Source organism: Fusarium solani (assembly GCF_023522795.1).
Source record: "Fusarium solani strain SB1 chromosome Unknown bctg00000005, whole genome shotgun sequence".
Taxonomy (NCBI): Eukaryota; Fungi; Ascomycota; class Sordariomycetes; order Hypocreales; family Nectriaceae; genus Fusarium; species Fusarium solani.
Genome location: NW_027072153.1, coordinates 1,712,149 through 1,730,834, shown reverse-complemented (window position 1 = coordinate 1,730,834; position 18,686 = coordinate 1,712,149). Strand labels below are relative to the sequence as shown.

The 18,686-nt window shown below is 53.7% G+C and overlaps 7 protein-coding genes across 7 annotated transcripts; 4 read left to right on the top strand and 3 right to left on the bottom strand.

The window, feature by feature from the left end:
* Positions 1-300: 300 nt before the first annotated feature.
* On the top strand, positions 301-2,579 carry MRS44_008968 (uncharacterized protein; the record flags this gene model as incomplete). The annotated part of the gene is made up of 2 exons (XM_065621131.1): positions 301-828; positions 876-2,579. 2 exons carry the CDS (start codon positions 301-303, stop codon positions 2,577-2,579), a joined length of 2,232 nt encoding a protein of 743 aa, XP_065477203.1.
* Positions 2,580-2,941: 362 nt separating this feature from the next.
* On the top strand, positions 2,942-3,984 carry MRS44_008967 (uncharacterized protein; the record flags this gene model as incomplete). Its single annotated transcript, XM_065621130.1, has 2 exons — positions 2,942-3,124; positions 3,196-3,984. The coding sequence occupies 2 exons, from the start codon at positions 2,942-2,944 to the stop codon at positions 3,982-3,984; spliced, it is 972 nt and encodes a 323-aa protein (XP_065477202.1).
* Positions 3,985-6,336: 2,352 nt separating this feature from the next.
* Positions 6,337-7,441, top strand: MRS44_008966 (uncharacterized protein; the record flags this gene model as incomplete). The annotated part of the gene is made up of 2 exons (XM_046269755.2): positions 6,337-6,573; positions 6,626-7,441. 2 exons carry the CDS (start codon positions 6,337-6,339, stop codon positions 7,439-7,441), a joined length of 1,053 nt encoding a protein of 350 aa, XP_046132428.1.
* Positions 7,442-8,161: 720 nt separating this feature from the next.
* Positions 8,162-9,541, bottom strand: MRS44_008965 (uncharacterized protein; the record flags this gene model as incomplete). Its single annotated transcript, XM_065621129.1, has 1 exon — positions 8,162-9,541. The coding sequence occupies one exon, from the start codon at positions 9,539-9,541 to the stop codon at positions 8,162-8,164; it is 1,380 nt and encodes a 459-aa protein (XP_065477201.1).
* A 1,437-nt stretch (positions 9,542-10,978) lies between these two features.
* Positions 10,979-12,399, bottom strand: MRS44_008964 (uncharacterized protein; the record flags this gene model as incomplete). Its single annotated transcript, XM_046272121.2, has 3 exons — positions 10,979-11,435; positions 11,502-11,894; positions 11,963-12,399. The coding sequence occupies 3 exons, from the start codon at positions 12,397-12,399 to the stop codon at positions 10,979-10,981; spliced, it is 1,287 nt and encodes a 428-aa protein (XP_046132426.2).
* A 752-nt stretch (positions 12,400-13,151) lies between these two features.
* On the top strand, positions 13,152-14,489 carry MRS44_008963 (uncharacterized protein; the record flags this gene model as incomplete). Its single annotated transcript, XM_046276376.2, has 4 exons — positions 13,152-13,424; positions 13,478-13,568; positions 13,631-14,014; positions 14,080-14,489. The coding sequence occupies 4 exons, from the start codon at positions 13,152-13,154 to the stop codon at positions 14,487-14,489; spliced, it is 1,158 nt and encodes a 385-aa protein (XP_046132425.1).
* A 1,745-nt stretch (positions 14,490-16,234) lies between these two features.
* MRS44_008962 (uncharacterized protein) lies at positions 16,235-17,769 on the bottom strand (the record flags this gene model as incomplete). The annotated part of the gene is made up of 2 exons (XM_065621128.1): positions 16,235-16,892; positions 16,949-17,769. The coding sequence occupies 2 exons, from the start codon at positions 17,767-17,769 to the stop codon at positions 16,235-16,237; spliced, it is 1,479 nt and encodes a 492-aa protein (XP_065477200.1).
* Positions 17,770-18,686: the final 917 nt, after the last annotated feature.

Here is an 18,686-nt window from a genome sequence, read left to right as displayed (position 1 = left end):
AAATAGCCCCAAATCCCCGCAAAATTCATCGTAAGCCAAGTAGCTCCTGTTAGTGCAGGTAAGACCACCGGTCGCAGGGATCAAGACCGAACGCCGTGTCCGAGAGCGACGACCGATGGCTCTCTCCTCTCCCTCGATGCCACATTCCATTCTCTCTACTCACAAGAAAGTGCTTCATAATCACGGATTTCGTTTCCGGGCAGGCTTACCCCTTCAATCCCATTCCCGCCCTGTTTATCCCAGAACCTCTGTTTTCGCTTCAGAACCCAGCCGGAGCTTGTAAGCGCCGATGACCGATCAATGTCATCTTCAGACAAACAACCTTCGGCCTCAGACGCAGATCTCAAGATATGGAGCTGCGTCATCTGTCGTCGTCGCAAAGTCCGCTGCGATAGACGAGATCCATGCTCAAACTGCGTCAAGAATAACATCGAGTGTCACTTTCCAGTGACCGGTCGCATCCCTCGACGCAACCAGAATCCAGGTGCCTACAAGTCTCCGGCACAGAAGCAATCGGAGCTTCTCAGTCGTCTTAGACGCCTGGAGTCCGTTGTGACCGAGCTTGCAGCACAGGTTGAGGATGGTTCTCAGGATCCCAGGGCTTCGACAGCTCCAGGACCTTCTGGTGCAGTCAGCATCTCAAGCTCAGAGACAGGTCCAACGCCGGTGGAATCTGAGGATCCTTCTGTGACCGAGCCCTCATTGACAGCCTCATCCACTGGCCAACAAGCTGGCAGTGAATATGACGAAGAGTTCGGTCGTCTAGTTGTCGACAAAGACGGCGGCCTCCACGTTGGAAATCGCTTCTGGTCCGTCTTCTGTGGCGAGGTAAACCATTTTCTCAAATCACCTCGACAGCAACTGACAAACCTCAGGTGGACAACATCCTACAAGCAGTGCATGATGTTGCCGAGTACTCCGGGTCATCTAACGACTCAATTATGCCAGAGCCTGGTCTTGATAGCGGACCATCTCCTCTCAGCCATCTGGGCTTCGTCTTTGGCAACGCCGACTTCGCCAAGGCTCTCGATGGCCTCAACCCCATGCCTTCTCAGATGTTGTTCATCTGGCAAGCATACGTTGAGAACGTGGACCCTTTCATAAAGGTCCTCCATGTCCCGACTGTCGAGAAGGTCGTCCGTGAATTAAGAGGCAACTTCAGTTCCTATGGCGCCAACATGGAGGCGTTGCTATTCGCAATCTCACTCGCGGCAACTACATCCATGGACGAAGAAGCAGTGTCGTTCAACTTCAACACACCAAAGTCCCAGCTCATACAGCGGTATCAATTTGGAACTGAGCAGGCACTCGCACGTGCAGATTTCCTCGTCACCAAAGACATAATTGTCCTCCAAGCACTCGTCATTTACCTCTCCCTGCTTCCTCACCTTGGATCCAAGGAAAAGGTATGGCCAATGATGGGCCTAGTCCTTAGGCTTGCAAAATCAGCTGGACTTCACCGCGACGATGCTAGACACACGAGGAGTCAACTAGAAATGGAAACTAGGCGGCGCCTGTGGTGGCAGATCTGCTTCGTGGATTCCCAGAGTCGAAGGGCCGAGGCTCCTGAACTGTCCATCACGTCGTCGTCTTTTGACACAAGTATACCCTCAAACTTAGACGATATCGACCTGCTCGACGGGGCGCCATCTCACTTGCCAGTATCCCATGAGAAACCGACAGCCACGACACTATGTCTCATCCGCTGCGAGCTATGGCGACTGACACAGTCGTTACGCGACGACACAACCAAGAGCCCAGAATCACACATTGAGCTTCTGAATCTGACCAAGACAAAGATTAAGACCAAATATCTCCGCCACCTCCAGCTAGACAGGCCTTGGGATGGTTTCATCAAGGCCATGACAACACTCTTCTTCTCCAAAGTCGAGCTCCTCGTCCGTCGACAACCCAACTCACAGCACTCAATCGATACGTCCCTGGAGTCAGCCATGAACACCGTCAAATCAGTTCACGCCCTCAAGTCAAACCCTTCTTGGTCCAAGTGGCGCTGGCAGCTCCAGGGTCAGGTTCCGTGGCATGCAATGGGGGTATTTCTTCGTCAAGCATGCCGCCAACCATGGACACCTTCTTTGGAAGAAACCTGGCAAGCCACTCAAGAACTTATCACTTCCACCCCGGAGAGCACGAAATCAGGACCAATGTGGCAGTCGCTGATGAGCGTATCTGCAGGGGCGCAATCACACCGAGAAAGGGAATTGGGGCGTCAAGAGGCTGAGGCACAGCCAGGCAACCGGGCCGGCGATCCCACGAGTTTCAATGCCGAGGCAGCTGTGATTATTCATTCACATGATCCTATCACAGTCAGCGCATCGAGTTTCCAATCTTCATTGCATATATCTCCCCCAGACCCTGGCAATCCGTTGATGCATCAACACGGTATTGGGTTACATGGAACATCCAACAATCCTCCACTCTGGACTCCCGCAGCAGACATGACAGACTTTGGACAAGTTCAACCTCCTGGAGATATTTCTATACTCGACGATACCTCACTGATGGATTGGGAAGCGTTAGCAGATATGGATGGATCATGGGCGACATGGGATCTTTTCTGAGTCGGTCTCGGGTAGATACCCACCGTCATGGACAAACAACTCGCCGACTCAAACACTATTATCCCGACTTTGGGTTGTGCTAGGTATGTATGGAATACACGCTTATTGCGCTCCTTGCAAGGCTGCAGGAATCTAGGCGGAAATACTTTCACATAGCCTGGCGGAGTTCCGCCCAGTTGTCAGCTTCGGCCTCAAACACGACGCGGGACATTCACATCACCTAGTTGTCTATAAAAGCCGAAACAGTCCATTGAATCAAGGAGCGGTGGTCACTTCAACTATTCAGTCAATAATAAACAATACGCCAGTTTGCTAATTGACTCTCGCGGTAACCTCTTATACACACCAGTGCCTAGGCGATAATGACATTCCGCGCATTGTACACGCAACTCTTTCCCCCAGCACCGCCGCTCACCGAAGACAATGTTCCCTCACAACGCGGAAAAGTGTTTATTGTTACAGGTGGAAACTCGGGTGTTGGGTTCGAGTTATGCAAGATCCTCTACACCACAGGGGCAACGATCTACATGACCTCCCGATCGGAGGTGAGCTTTATATACAGCCTTATCACGCTTAAGCTCACACGTCCTATAGGAACGCGCAATGAATGCTATAGGAACAAGCAAAGCAAATTACAAGTAGCGAACCAGCCCCTGCCAACCCCGGAGTGCTCAATTTCCTTCACCTGGACCTCAATGACCTCCACTCCGTCCGGGTCTCGGCAGCCAAGTTTGCCAGCCAAGAGGCCAAGCTTGACGTCCTCTGGAACAACGCCGGAACGGGCGGGTACCGTGTCTCGCCAGGAGCCAAGACGGCCCAAGGTCTTGAGGCCATGGTGGGCATGCATTGCGTGGCCACTCTGCTCTTCACCACCCTCCTTTTACCGCAACTCCGTGCCGCGGCGTCTGGGACTGCGAGGGTTGTCTGGACGTCTAGTATCGTTGCGGACCAAGGATCACCGCCCAATGGCATCAACTTTGATACCCTTTCAACAGGCACACCAGACCGTGTGCTCAACTACGCCGTCTCCAAAGTCGGCAGCTGGATGCTCAGCCGTGAGCTGGCCCGTAGACACGGCAGCGAGGGCATCATCAGCGTCGCCCAGAACCCAGGCAACGTCAAGGGCGGTTCTTACGAGGGCACCCCAGCCGCGACCATGTTCCTCCTCAACCGGTTCCTGCTCCACCCTTCCAAGTTCGGGGCATACACGGAGCTCTACGCCGGACTGTCCCCCGACATCACTCCCGGCGACAACGGAGCCTACATCATCCCGTGGGGGCGGATCCGGCCGGACGCCGAGTGCCCACGCAGAGACATTGTTCACGCCATGTTGACCGAGGAGGACGGCGGGCTGGGATATTGTAGCAGGTTGTGGGACTGGTGTGAGGAGCAGTGGCAGGCATAGCGAGGAAGGGGAGCTCAGGTGAGGCGACTGCCGAGCTCGGCCGCTGACGGTGGCTCGAGATATATATCGTGGTTGGTGATTATTAGTTCATGATTGTATGGAGTTTTGTAGCAGGCGACTTCAGGCCAGGGTACAAGGGTATGAATCCCGACAACTTCGGCGGTTTTGGAACATGGATCGCCCGTGCTGGGATCGAATCCATTCAACGGTTCGCAATCATGACTCGATGCAGGATGATGATTCCTTTGTAAGAAGCTTACGGAGTTTAGGCCCAGACAACCATGCAACATATCCAACCCACCTTTATGCTGTTGGTTCCGATTGTGACCTCCCAAGACTTCGTATCAAACATTAACGCGCGTACAAATGCCGTGACAACACCGTACATCCGGTAAAGACGCAGGGTGACGTGACCCTGACATTTATAGAATGCTTACAGAGAAGAACCAACGCGGGATAGATCTGCCCAGCCAAGCAACAGCCAAGATGTCGAAATCAAGGCAGTGGGGTTGCAAAGCTCCTTGGAAGACTCGGCGCTGCTCCAGTTTAACTAAGCGCGTACAGCGCCCTGACCTTGTTCTCTTTGTCGGAGGTTTTACCGGAGGGAGTTGATGGATCAACACAAGTCAAGGGTTCACCTACTTTATCGGATATTCACTTAACCGAGCTGTGGTCCACTTCACTCTTGTTCCCAGGCGCCGACATGAGACAAGGGGTCGCTGGTTTCAAGATGCCGGACTCAACCTGGGGAATCGAATGTCGGCGCCGTCGTCAGGCTTTGGAGATTGTCTGAGACGTTGAAGCAGGCGATCGACAAGGAAAGGATCCATCTCGTGGTTATAACTGCTCCTCTTGAAAATCATGATACTGTACTCTAATTCAAAACTCCACCAATTAATTAACCACCGTCTCAAGACGGGAATCACAGTCTCGAAACGAAGCCGAGGATCAACGGAGAGAGGGGTTGGTTGCATTTTCAGACCCAGATTCACTGTTCAGCTGCATTTCCCATTTGGATCTCGAACGTACAGTAGTCTCATGACTGTGGCTTACACTATTGACCCAGCTGGACTCGCTCGCGACCGGGACTATCGAACGCCGACTTTTTATACGTGATTTTTCTTCTCCCTTTTCGCTGTAGAAGTCGTTTAACGTTCTGATGAAACCCATACGGCGTAAAGCCTCGAATTGTCTCGTCTTCAATAGCCCTTTTATAGCAAGTCTCCCTCTTATCCACCATGGTCTTAGACATTCAGGCCATCCACACGGTTGGCTTCCACCCTGTGTTCAGCCATGTGGGGGGGGGGGGGGGGGGCTTAGAGAGTCATATGAATACCCAAAAGCTCGGGTATTCCGCGTGGCAGAAGAAAAAAAGAACGGGAGAGGCAGAGACAAAATGAACGAAACAAGACGTCTGATGTTCAAGAAAATCGTCGTCATGACCTTCAAACAAGCCTTTTCGCTCTGACTCTTGGCACAAACCCATCCCATCCCCCACGACCCTTCCCCCCTCCACATCATCATCCCCTATTATTTTAGAGCGAACCGCCCTGGCCCTCACACCACACACCTCGAGCCCCTCTCATGATTGGCAGCCGCACGCGAAGCCCCGGCGGATCGCAATCTTAACCAACCGACACTTTGGTCTAACTTATCCACAATTAGTTCGTCAGCCGCTGTCGGTATTTTACTGCTTATTTGTGCATAGAGCAAAGCAGGCTGGGTCACATCCAATCCAAAGACCCTCCTTTTTTCGGTTGTCCATCTTTTTTCTGCCGCACCTGCAGATGAATTTCAACCACAACAGGGGGGCGTTAATATAGCGCCTCTTCTACTCCCGCCATCCCCCGTTTAGTTGCAAGTTGCAAGGCCCTCTCCCTGAGCTGAGTGTGTATGTAGTGCAGTGGCGCCAGGTTCCTTGTGTCTAATGCTGGATGGGATAACGCGGTTTTCCCTAGAGTAGTATCCCATCGCCCCCTTTTTCCCGCCCCCCCGAAGCCAAGCCGAGTCCCCTCCAGTGTTGGGTGACGTCTGAACAAAACTACGCGGCTGCCGATTAGACTACCGCCAGGGCCAAAACTCTGTTTCTTTCTCTTGCTTGCATTGCAGTCAGCCGCGCAACGCAAACACTTCTGGAAAGCTGGTTCAACGCTTCACCATCCACTCTTTATTCCCTTTCTATTCCGAGTTTTGTTTCGTTTTCTTCCTTTCATACTACCCACCCCCTCCAACTGATAGGTGCAACTCTCGTTCATTCTTGTACGACATAATATCACCCGCCACACACACTCTCTCTAAAATCTCCGCTTCATTCGCTATAACCTCAATTCACCCCTCCAACTCGAGTACATAATGGCCGTCGAACAGAAGCCTCAGGTAGAGTCTCGTCCGCCGTCCAGACTAAAGATCGCCCTGGTGGTGCTTTTCCACTCGTCGTGTGCCATCTGGAGCACCATCCTCTCCAAGTCGGCCCTCAACGGTGTTGAGGCCCCCGTCACCCTCCTCGCTCTCCAGACCACCATCCAGGTCTTGCTCCTCACAGTCATTGGAAGCTTTACAGGATGGGTTAAGCTGTATCGCCCTACTTCGGTATGAAATGAATCATTCCCATTGTAAATCGCATCTTGCTCATCATCTATAGGCCTGGGTGGCTCTCCTCCCCCTCACGGTCGCTCGTCTCGTTGGAATCCTCGCAAAGACCTACTGCCTCGCCTCGGTCAACGCCTCCGTCTACCAGATCGCTCGTGGTCTCCTCCTCCCGTTCACGCTCTTCCTCTCGCTCCTGGTCCTCCGACCCCGCCCCTACTACCCGCCGCTGTCGCTGGTCGGCTGCGCCATGGTCATGGCCGGCTTCGGCACCGGTATGATGGCCGACTACAGCCAGATGCTCACCTCGGGCAAGGGTGTCCTCCTCGGAGTCGGTTCCAGCTTCACCACCGCCGTCGAATCCGTCGTCGTCAAGCGCTTCCTCGGCAAGAGCCAGGAGGGCATGTGGCAGATGGTCTGGATGTCCAACTGCATGGCCGTCCTCTTCTACATCCCTCTGCTGCCTCTCTCTGGTGAGCTCTCCACCATGAGCTCCCTCTTCTCCGCCGAGACCTCCGACATTGGCCGTCAGTTCCTCGGTTCAGCCTGCCTGACCGGTGTCTCCGCCTTCCTCCTCACCATCGCGACCTTTATGCAGATCGAGGTCACCAGCCCGACAACCCACATGATTGTCACCGCCGCCCGAGGTGTTGCTCAGAGCTCACTCGCCGTCATGCTCCTCGGCGAGCTCCTAACCGCCGACCGCGCCGGCAGCATGGCCCTCATCCTGAGCGGCAGCGCCCTCTACGGATGGGCCCGCGACCGATACCAGCAGTCCAAGAAGCCGGCGGCCGGGAGCTACCAGCTTCTCCCCAACGAGGAGGCGCAGACAGGGATGGACAGCAAGGAAGCCAAAGAAATCAAAAACTAAAGCTAAACTAAAGATACCAAAGAATTTTCTACATGTCGTTTTCATTTCTTGTTTGGTTCGGTAGGGCGGTTTCATGAGACAGGTGTTTTGGATGACAAGACACGGCTTACATTTCCTTATACTATAGACGTAGATATCTCACCATACAATTGAGCGTCTTTGTTCGATACCTTCAAACATCCATGTCTCCCTTTGTTTTGATCGCAAACCAACACAACATGCCAATGACGATATGATGAAAGCCCTTGTTTACCTCTCTTATCGATCGCCAAGACAAGACCTTGGAATGGGCGCTTGGGCACTTCACTCCACCAGCCCCTCGTCTCCACTGCCTCTCGCCCATCAATTGCGCCATCGCACCCCGCACTGTACAGAGTCAAAGATAACAGCCTCGTAATGGAATGTGGACATTCGACGCCTCCTCCGTCGCCCGAGAGACATTGTGTCAGTCCGACACACACTCACACGCACACCCAAGACATCAGCGCTATAATTGGAGGAGGCGTTGCATGCGATACGACACCAAAAATATCAACAGAAAAAAGTGTATTAAGCTCCGGGTCATACGTGTGATAAATGCGATCAAAACATAACTTAATCCGCTCATCCAGACACCCCATCCATCATTGATTAACAATGCCCAGTCAGTAATAATTGTACAAAACGAAATCCCTTCATAGGTCTCTTCATAGCTAAATGTCGGTTCGTAGATAATAGTTATCACTTGTCCTGCTTTTGGGCCTCGGCGTAAGCCTTGACCTTTGCCTCGCCCAGCTCCATCCACTCGTTGCAGTTCTTCTGGTTGTCCGCCATCAGCTTCTTGTTCAGGTCCCGGACCTTTTGCCTTCGCTTGATGAAGCCATCCTTGTCAGCGATGACACGCTCGATCGTGTCCATCTCTCCCTCGCCAGGTCGGGCGACCCATGTAACCTCCTTGGGAAGATAAGTGTAGGCGTTGAGGAGCTCCTCGTTCGCGACAATGGGCGCTCCGGCGATCAGGGAAGCGGGGATAGTGGACGACGCCTTGCGGTCGTAGTAGGTCTCGGAGGCGAAGCCAGGAATGATGGAGAAGGAGCGTGAAAGGAGAGCGTAGAAGTCGGGGTAAGACAGGCCAGAGTCGAAGAAGATGTTGTTCTTAACATGCTCGGGAACTTCAGGCTGCGTGCCGTGTCCTATCACGTGGAGCACCACCTCCTCAGGCTCGTGTTCCTCGGTGGTCTCGTTGGCCTTGCGGATGACGGAGCCCAGGTGGTTGAAGATGCCGTTGTAGTCGCGACGACCAGAAGAGTAGTCGCCCTGCATGGCGAGAGAGATGGCATCGTTGGGGTTGGTATCGGGGACTGCGACGGGGTACACGGGGGGGATGACCCGGGTGGTGAGGTTGGCAACCGAGTGCCACTTGGGGACGGTCTCCTTGACGAGGAAGTTGAGGGTGTGCTGGCTCAGGCCGACAAAGTCAACGAGGCCGCGCTCGGCCCAGCCGCGGACGGTCGAGACATACTTGCCCTGGGCCCAGCGGTCGGCGTGGTGAATGGTGCAGAAGAGGAATGTCTCGCCATGGTTAAGCAGATCGACGACGGGGTCGGTGCCACGGTCCAGGTCAAACTCGCAAGTGGTCGAGACGAGGATGTGAGGTCGGGGGTCGGAGGTCATGGCGCCCGCAAACTTGTCGAACTTGTTGATGGTGACATTGGCAGCGAGGGTAAAGTTGTCCATGATCTCGCGCATGTTGAAGCGCTGGTTGGCAAAGTAGGCGTCGAGCTGCGAGTTCTCGTAGTTACCAAACGCGTGGAGCATGGCGGCGGCCACCTCGTCGTGAGTACCCGAGGACTCGACGAGGGCGATGCGCAGCGGCTCATCGGGCTTTCGGCCCTTGTAGGTGCTCTTGCTGCTGCCCTTGTCGCTGCCCTTATCGCCGGATCCCTTCCACGACGAGAGGACACCATCGTCGGTGGTGAAGGGGATGCGCCAGCTCTTGGGCGGGCTGGGAATGGATGACCAGGCATCATCTCTGAAGCTGACGAAGAAGATGACAACGGCGAGCAGAATCGCAAGCCATAGTAGCGAGTAAAATCGCCGAGGAAGAGCGACGGCAGACATTTTTGCTGCTGCTGTGATGGAAAGTGATGGTTTCAAAAGAGTGGACGATGATGTAGAAAACAGTCGAGCATCACGACCCCGACAGCGTAAGTTTGGCGAGAGACCCAAGTTTTTGGCGGAATTGCTTGAGACAGTGCCAGAGGGGAAAGGGGTTAAAGTGAGTGCCACCCAAACTTCCGATAGGGGGGCAGTGTCAGCGCTTAACTACATACTGTCAGACTCTGGCAGTGCCCGCCTCTGATAGGAGGGGATCCGAAGCAACAGCCAACGAGTCCATTTTTTACTCTCTTCAGCGAGCGGCGCGGCGCAGGCAACCACCTTCCTACCTTCGGCACGGATTTCCCCGGCATATGCAATACTGGGGGCGGCGGCGATAGTGTTTTTCTCACTCCTACCTATGAGCCATCGCTGACAAAAGTCTAGCGGTGTCAATCTATCTCCGACCTACCAATTCAATTCGTTAGACACGCCCCCCCTGAGCTAGAAACTAAAGATCAAACATTTGGAAATAAGCCAATATTTAAGCCTATGTACTTGACGCGATTGAATGGGAAAGAGGCATCGCTGCGTTGCAGTCCAGCTGGGCGAGAGTGGATTAATAGTCCTCCACCTCCAATCTCTCAGCCAAGGAAAAGCCCTTGCAGCCACCTCCTTTAACCACCTTTCTCCACGTGACATCACCCTGGCATTGGTCGCGGGCTCATGGAGACATTGTTTCAGCCAGGGGGGCGCCGGGGCGGTAGTGGCAGCGGCCGACGATCACTTTCTGTCGCAAAACAACGGGGCAGGGCTCGGTGAGTTTAGAGATGGAGCCAAGATCAACAACGTGTCCGGAAAAGGAGATGGTGATGTTCCCGCATATCTTGCCAAAAGTGAAACCGGACCGGGGGGGGGGGGGGGGGAAGCGGTCAATCCGCAACTGTTGGAGTCTCGACGTCACATGTCTCTGTTTCCATGTCGAGAGACAATGAGGTGATGGATTTCTTTATCGCCTGCCCATTGTGTGCTAGAACATGATCAGGTGGGAAGCAACAAGGTGTGAATGAACAATGAATTGATAATAACGTCTTTTTTATCATTATCTGTCTGTCTGTCTCTGTTGTACAGCTCAACGCTGGTCTATGACGATGCTTTCTGCTCGTCTCTACCTGACCGTGAAAGAACAAAGAAAATAAAAGGAGGGTAAAAAAGAGAGAGAGAATCTAGAGGCTGTAAACGATTAAAACAATGAGTTGACTCCGTTTGGTTTGATCCCCATTTCCCCATTGCCAAGACCGCTGGAATGCCCCCAATCCAGAAAATGTGGTGGTTGTAGTTGTAACAAGAAATAACCCCAGCCAGCTCGGGACCAACATGCAATTCTTTTTTTATACACAACCGATGAACCAGCTTGTCAGATTACAAGGTGGTACATGGAACCAAGCTTCTCAGGTCAAATCATGAACTTGGTTGGTTCAGCTCTTGCTCGAAAAACATGCGCGCCACATCAAACGCCGAGTGGATGCTCTTGGTGATGCGCGTGCATTTGCAGTCGCGCGTCCACGTGTTGTGGAAGTTGAGGTTCTTGCCCAGCTTGCTGTCCATCAGCACATGAGGCACGCCGATGACGGTCGACAGGATGTGGCCGTGTAGACGGTCCGTGATGACGAAGCGAGCCGATCCGAGGAGGTCGAAGCCGGCCATCGACTTGGCCCACGCTCGCTGGTTCTTGCCGCGCTCTCGGTTGTCCTTGTTGTCAATGTCGGGCGTCTCGGTGAACTTCCAGTCCACCTTGCGGTACGTAACGTTGCCCACGGCGCCGCCTAGGTCGATGCGGCCTTCACCAAAGGGGATCATGGCTGAGTCGCCCGCAGAGATCTCGGCGTCCTTTCGTGCAAGAATGAGGATGTCGTGGCTGGGAAACAGAGTTAGCGGCTGCAGCAGAAAAAAACACCACCACGGGGATCTGCAAGGAACTCACGTCTTGGGCGTGTTGACTCGGAAGTCTGATCGGTTCCCCCACATAAAGGCGATATCCGGAATGAGATCGTTGTCGATGCCATCGGTCTGGCCAAAGTTGTCGAGAAGCCAATCGTAGCTGGGCTTGTCACGGGCCGCAAGCTGAAGGTCGTGGTGCTTCTTGAAGGCGACGTGGGTAAGGTTGATCCGCTCGGGGTTGTTCATAAAGATGCTCTGGGGAAAGGCGCGGATGGAGACGTTGGTAAAGGTTGAGATCATCTTCATGCGCGACGGTTGGTCCTCCCAGTAGTAATCGTTAAAGTTGCCGCCGCCAGCCATGATGATGGCCGAGTGCGGGCGGTGCTCCTCGAGTCCCTTGCGGAACTTCTCCATGTCACATCCCTGGTGCATGAAGCTGTAGCACCAATTGTCAGTATCTCCTCTCCTCCGTGTATCGAACGGCAGAACAGCACGGGGTCTTACCGGCAAGCTTCCATGGTCTCAATGCCGAGGATGCTGAGCAGGATCTGTTGGGCGGACCAAATGGCGGCATCTCCCTTGTTCTCGGTCTCGAGGTATCCCCAGATGTTGGCGTAGCGAATACCCTTGAATCGCTTCTGGTAGGTCTGGATGATTCGCTGCTGAAGGTCGTTGACAAGGTCCTCGCAGCCGGCGGTTGGCGGCCGGGTCAAGTCGTACGAAATGTCCCTATTAGGGTCGACCTCCTCCTCTTCCTCTTCCTCAATGGGTGTAGGTGTTGGTGTCGCCGAGGCCTCGGTGGTGCTCCCTCCTTTCGACCATAGCGAATCTGTGCTCGGTAGACTGGCCCTGAAGCTGTCGGGCGCCTGGTAAGACAGCAGCAGGACGAAGACAAACAGGACTGCAACCACGGCTAGCGCGATGCGTCCGAACCGGTTCATTACGGGCAACATGATGAAAAAAGAGAGTGAACACCCGGAAAACGTCACGGAATCAAGAGAACTTGAGGGGTCGTAGCACTGACGGAGAGAACATTCCCTCTTTTTCACTCTCGATCAGAAGGAGGGACCAGCGAGAGCACCCGGGCCAGATAAAAGAATGTGCCGTCTGGTCGATTCTAACCAAGAGCGCCACGCGCGCCCAGCCCACACACCCACGGATCCATGAATGGACCCCTGGCTCTAGTATGGATGTGGATGTGCCATCCCCTCCAAGCCTTGGCCCATGGTCCATGACGGATTTCCTGTTCTTGGCAGGGATCGTTGTAGCCCCCTTTTCGACCGGTATACACACACACCAGTGGAGCACTCAGTACAGCCCCCCTGTATGCCCCGGTATGCGCATCACTCAAGATGCACTTAGCGCCAACTTACGCGGCATGCAAAGAGGCCACAGGTCACTTTCTTCTGCGGCTTTGGTGCAAACTGGGATAGGCCAGGCTCTGTCACTGCCAAGCGCGGCCCCCCTTTTCTATATCCGAATTTCTACTATCCCTCGTCCTCCACTTTGGCCTCCATCCCACGCACGCGCTTTTGGCCTTGGAAGCCATCTTTTTTTCCTTCTTGTCTGGAGACCATCATCTGGTTCACCATCTCGTTCCCGTCCTTGCTCCCGTTGAACGACTGACCGTTGTTCGTCCGCTCGTTTCTGCCGATTCGCCGCCCTGCCGAACCCCCCCGCCTGCCAATCCATCATGGCTGACAACAAGAAGAACGACGATTTCGTCGCCAATATGCCAGATAACGGCATCGGTGATGGTGACAAGGAGAATGATTCTCTCGTCGGTCGCGGCGCCGGTACCGATGCCATCCCGCCGCCTCCCACAGGCTTCTTGGCCAAGATCGAGAACAGCGGGCCATTCTCCATCATGGCCTACTGTGTTTCATCCATCAGCATGACCGTGGTGAACAAGTATGTCGTATCGGGTACTTCGTGGAATCTCACCTTCTTCTACCTCGCCATCCAGGTATATCCATCTCCATCCATTGCATCGCGCGCGATTCTAACTCGTCTATCTAGTCCATCGTCTGCATCATCACCATCACAGCATGCAAGTACTTCGGTCTTATCAAGTCTCTCGCTCCCCTTGACCCTGAACGGATCAAGAAGTGTACGTCGCCTTCGCCTCTAGATGCACAAAGATGTGGCTTGCTGAACGTGCGTCATGCATAGGGTACCCCATCTCGCTCGTCCTCGTTGGCATGATCTACACTAGCACCAGGGCCCTGCAGTACCTCTCGGTGCCCGTGTACACCATCTTCAAGAACCTGACCATCATCGCCATTGCCTATGGAGAGGTCCTTTGGTTCGGTGGTGCCGTCACCCCCACAGCCCTCTCCGCCTTTGGCCTCATGGTCCTGAGCTCCATCGTCGCCGCCTGGGCCGATATCAAGAGCGCCATGTCGGGCGACTACAGTGCCACTACCGGCGACAAGGATGCCCTCGCGACCCTTAACGCTGGCTACTTCTGGATGGCCATGAACGTCCTCTGCTCTGCCTCGTATGTTCTGGGCATGCGCAAGGTCATCAAGAAGATGAACTTTAAGGACTGGGACTGTATGTTTCACCTCCATTGTGCCTGTTGGCGCACAAGGTCGAACCGTTGCTAACTCTTGCACCAGCCATGTACTACAACAACCTCCTCACCATCCCCGTCCTCGTCATCTGCTCGCTCCTCACCGAAGACTGGTCCAGCGCCAACTTTGCCAAGAACTTCCCCGAGGAGTATCGCAACCGCATCACGATCGGCATCATCTACTCTGGCGTGGCCGCCATCTTCATCTCGTACTGCACTGCCTGGTGTATCCGTGTCACCTCGTCCACCACCTACTCTATGGTTGGTGCTTTGAACAAGCTGCCCATCGCCATCAGCGGCCTCATCTTCTTCGCCGCCCCCGTCACTGTCGGCAGCGTGTCTGCCATCTTCCTCGGCTTCGTCAGCGGCCTCGTCTACACCTGGTCCAAGGTCAAGGAGTCCGAGGCCAAGAAGAACTCTCTCCCCACCTCTGAGAACCGGGACTCGTCAAAGTAAAATTTGACATTTCATGACAACTACTCGCCTCAAACACCAATTAGATGAGCACAACCCTGCTCGGGGCTTCCAATTCGAGTCTTTTCGCCTTGTAGACTCAAAAACGACGAATGGTGCACCCGGCGAGGTGCACGACGATAATGTAGACAATTTTGTAACAATGTCATAGAATCATAGCTTGCAATCTTTGAAGGAGGGGGAAGGGGCAGCAATCATTTTAAAGCGTATATAGATATGAATTGTATAGAAGTCTTGTTTCAATGGATGTCTTGGGTCTTCTGCTTCATCCAAGTCTCCCGTGAGCCTTTGATAGGACCCTTGCTTGTCCATCGATCGTCATGACAGATGCCACCATGCTCGAGCCTCAAGTTGATATGACGTCTATTCTAGAAGAAGAAACGAACGGACTTGAAACTAGGAGCAGGAGGATCTGACATCCGATAGGGCCTAGTGAACCGGCTTCTCACTCCGAAGTTGCACAAGATGGCGTCCGTCAGCACATCTGACATTGATCCGACCCTGATGCAGTGCCAGTAAGCAAGGCTCATACTCTCTATTACAATCTATCTCCAACACAAACCATGCATGAAACGATCCACCTTTGAACCTCTTCCGCAATATCACACCCCCTATTTCCTGCATCGCCCCGGGAGGCCTGGCTTCCGCTAAGGCTGAGACTAGCGAAAAAGAACGCCATCTCATAAGCTTACGGGCCCCCGGGCCCGAAAATATCTCCTCGAGCGGGTTTAGAGGAAATGTGTCGCTGCAACAATCATACTCTTGAGGGTAGCTCTTTAGATAAGTGTAAAAATGATATGATAATAATTAAAAGAGATGGTGTTCCTTCTTATTAGAATATTTTTATTGTTTTAGAAATTTGTATAATTATTATCACACCCAGAGAGGTCTTCGAGTTCAGTCAAGCCTAAACTCTGAGCTTCTGGCGTCTCATTCATTTCTTGGCCCCGTTTGAGGCATAAGGGGGTGTTTGTCTGTCACTCAGCTGTCGTGACTGGGCGTCTTCTCATCAGAGAAAAAAGAGGCGCTGTGACCCCCCTTTCTTTTCGGACGTCGCTTCGAATTGTGGCGCATGTGCTATGGACGTTACTGTACGAGAAAGCAGCAGTTGGTTTGTTGTATTATGCCTCGGCTGAGTTCCATGATGTGATGGTCTAGAACTTTTTTCAGCCCGCATGCTCGCTACTGTACTCAGCTCGCTCTGTATTCCCCATGAGGGAATCCATAGTTCTATACGAGGCGTTTATACGGGGTCTTGCATTTCAATGGTCGTGTTCAATTCGACTCAATGGCCTTGCTCGTTTCGACTCGTGTTGCTTCTGCCATCCAGCCAAGCCTTGATACACCCCCTCCTGGCTCGTCTACATGAGTCGATGTGTGTTCGAGACGGGCGTGCCTTGCATGAGAACCGCCACGTGAAAGCCAAGGCTTCAAGTAAACGCTCCCAAGCCGTCTAGCAGTTCTGAAATGGCAAGCGGTAGTGTGACGGACTGGACATCACAACGTCGTCGGGTGTGACTTGGGGAACTAAACCAAACAATTGCCATTGCCTCTATCAAATCCATCTTGTTGTATCAGATCTCATTATGCGCCGTGCCATGCCGTTCAATCAATAACAGGTCACCCTTGAACCTGTCGTCTACTTTTATCCTTCCATCGTTTGCCGCACATCTCATGACTTCACTCCATAATGAAGACACCAATCTCTCTTTGCCCAGACAGAGAAATCAGACGCTGATGGTCCTGAACACGCTAAACTCTTCTCCAGTAGCCACCAGGCTACCCGTGATCTGAGGGTGCCAGTGAACCTCCTTAGCATCCTTGAGGTAGTGCACAAACAGCAGCTGAGGCGGCACGTCCTTGACACCAGCCGTGTCCTTGCTCTCCTCGTCGTCCAGCTCGACAGCCAGATCCCAGAGCGTAACCGTGTTGTCGCCGGCGGCCACGGCAACGATGGAGTCGTCGGTCGGATGCCACTCGACGCTGGTGATCTGCTCCTTGTGGAAGTTGAAGCTGGCGATGGGCTGCGGCTTGTCGGAGCTGGCCTTCCACTGCCGGAGGTCCCACACGGCCCAGACTCCGTCGTCGGCGCCCGAGGCGAGCAGGTGCGACGTTTGACGGGACCACGACATGACGTTGACGTCAACGTTGGACACCTGCATCGTGATGGCGGGCTTGCGCGACTTGGATCGGACGTCCCACACGCGGATGGTGCCGTCGCTCGAGGCGGAAGCAAACACGGATTGTTCAGAAGGCGACCACTGCAGTTCCTCAACGCTGCTCAGGTGGCCCTGGAAGGCCCGGTTGTCCGTGACCCAGCCGCCTCCGTCGGTGCGAGTCGTCACGTAGATGAGGCCGTCGTTGTCGCCGGTCAGCAGCTTGCCGCTGGGGATGATAGGGGACCAGTCGAGGGCGTAACCCTCGCTCTTGTGCGCGCGGACGGTAGAGATGGGCTTGTTCTGCTGGGGGTGATGGTGGTTCCGGGGTTGTCGAACGAGGCGAGGTGAGGGGTGATGTCGTGGATGAAGACGTTGGTCGACTCGGTCATGGTCGCGGTGAGTGTGGTTCCAGGTCGTCCAGCTTCTTGGCTGGGGATCTGATGGGCGCGGATACGGTTGGTGGTGGAGTTGAGAGGAATTGACTTGCTCTCGAGGATAGGATCAGAGTCCTCATCATCGTCGTCCTCTGAGTCGGAACCATCGTCGCCGCGGTCCATCTTGCTCAATCCACTAAACTTCATCACCATGATCTGGTTGTCCGATGCCTTGGCGTTCTCGGCCTGAGTACCAGCTACGGTGTACATGGTGGCAGGGTAGGCCTTGCGGTTGTCGCCGAGGCCGTCGCGCACAATATCGAAGGAGAGGCAGGGCCATGGGGTGCTGAGGTTGTGCAGCATCTCGTAGGTGGTCAGATCGGGAGCGAGGGTCTGGCCGGGCTCGAGTTTGCTTCTGCCGACGATAAAGGTTCCTTGGTCTTGGTCGACGTCCATTGCGTCTATGGTGAAGCTGTTAGTGAAGGTGTTCCTCGTAGTAGCTCCAGTATCATGTCCACGCTTACCCTTCTCTTCAGCCTCTCGCTCAGCATCAGGTCTTCCGTCAACACCAGCCTCAAGAATCTCGTCCTCGCTCTCAAACTCATCCTCAAACTCGTCCTCAAACTCGCCCATATCCTTGGTGTTGTCGTCGACGTCCATCTTCTCGGGACGGTCGCCGCCCTTGAGGGGCGCGTCGCCAAGATCGGCGTCGGCGGTTCGCTTCGACATGGTATACTCGTGTATTAAAATCTAGAAGGAGGTCGATGAATTGCTTCCTTATCGTGGTTGAAGCTCAGATCCACGCGCCAAGATAAAAAAGTTGAATTTTTGACGCCGTGCTTTGGTGCCCCTCCATCAACCCAAAGAAAAAAAAATTCGGGGACTGACCAACCCCGCCATGACGCGGGGCATTGATTCCGGAGATTTTCCGTACAGAACTCGGCCATTGAAGAAGGCAAGCGCAGCGAAAGACGTGTTGGGGATGTTGTAGATGCGTATTAAAGCCAGGCATGAAGCTGCAATAAACGATACATCACCTTACTCTGTTATCGAAAAGATCTTTGCAATGTTAATTGAACTAGCTCAATGCGTCATCTCTCCCAAACATTCCATCAAACAATTTGCAATACATCCTTGACTTACCCTAGGCTGCTGATAAATTCAAGTCCAAGCTGGTCCCCAACGCTCATCGTATTCGCTCGCGTATTGTACAGTACCTAGACCACCAAGGTTCAGCTCAATTCACGGTCTTGCCATCCATTAAACGAAAAGATCCATAATTCCAAATCATTCCAAAAAGCTTGCATATCCCTTGCAACGCCCCCCTCCAATCCGAGGCGGAGCTCCGGAGCATCGCCGTGCCTTGGCTGGCTGTGTAGAAATGTTTTGTCAGCATAGACCCAAACGGCACTCGGAGCGATGACGGAGACCCCCGCGTGGTCATGCACGAGAAGATTCCGAGACTCGTCCACGCCCGGGCCCGGGATTGGATTCCATTGCGATTGTGTCATTTTGCCTGACTTATTCATCAGCCCCCGACTCCCGAGGAGCCCACCAAAAACTACTAATCAATCAATCTATTGTTGCCCATTGTCTTTGAGATATATATAAGGGAACCCTCATCGGAATACCAAGTGATCCACTCT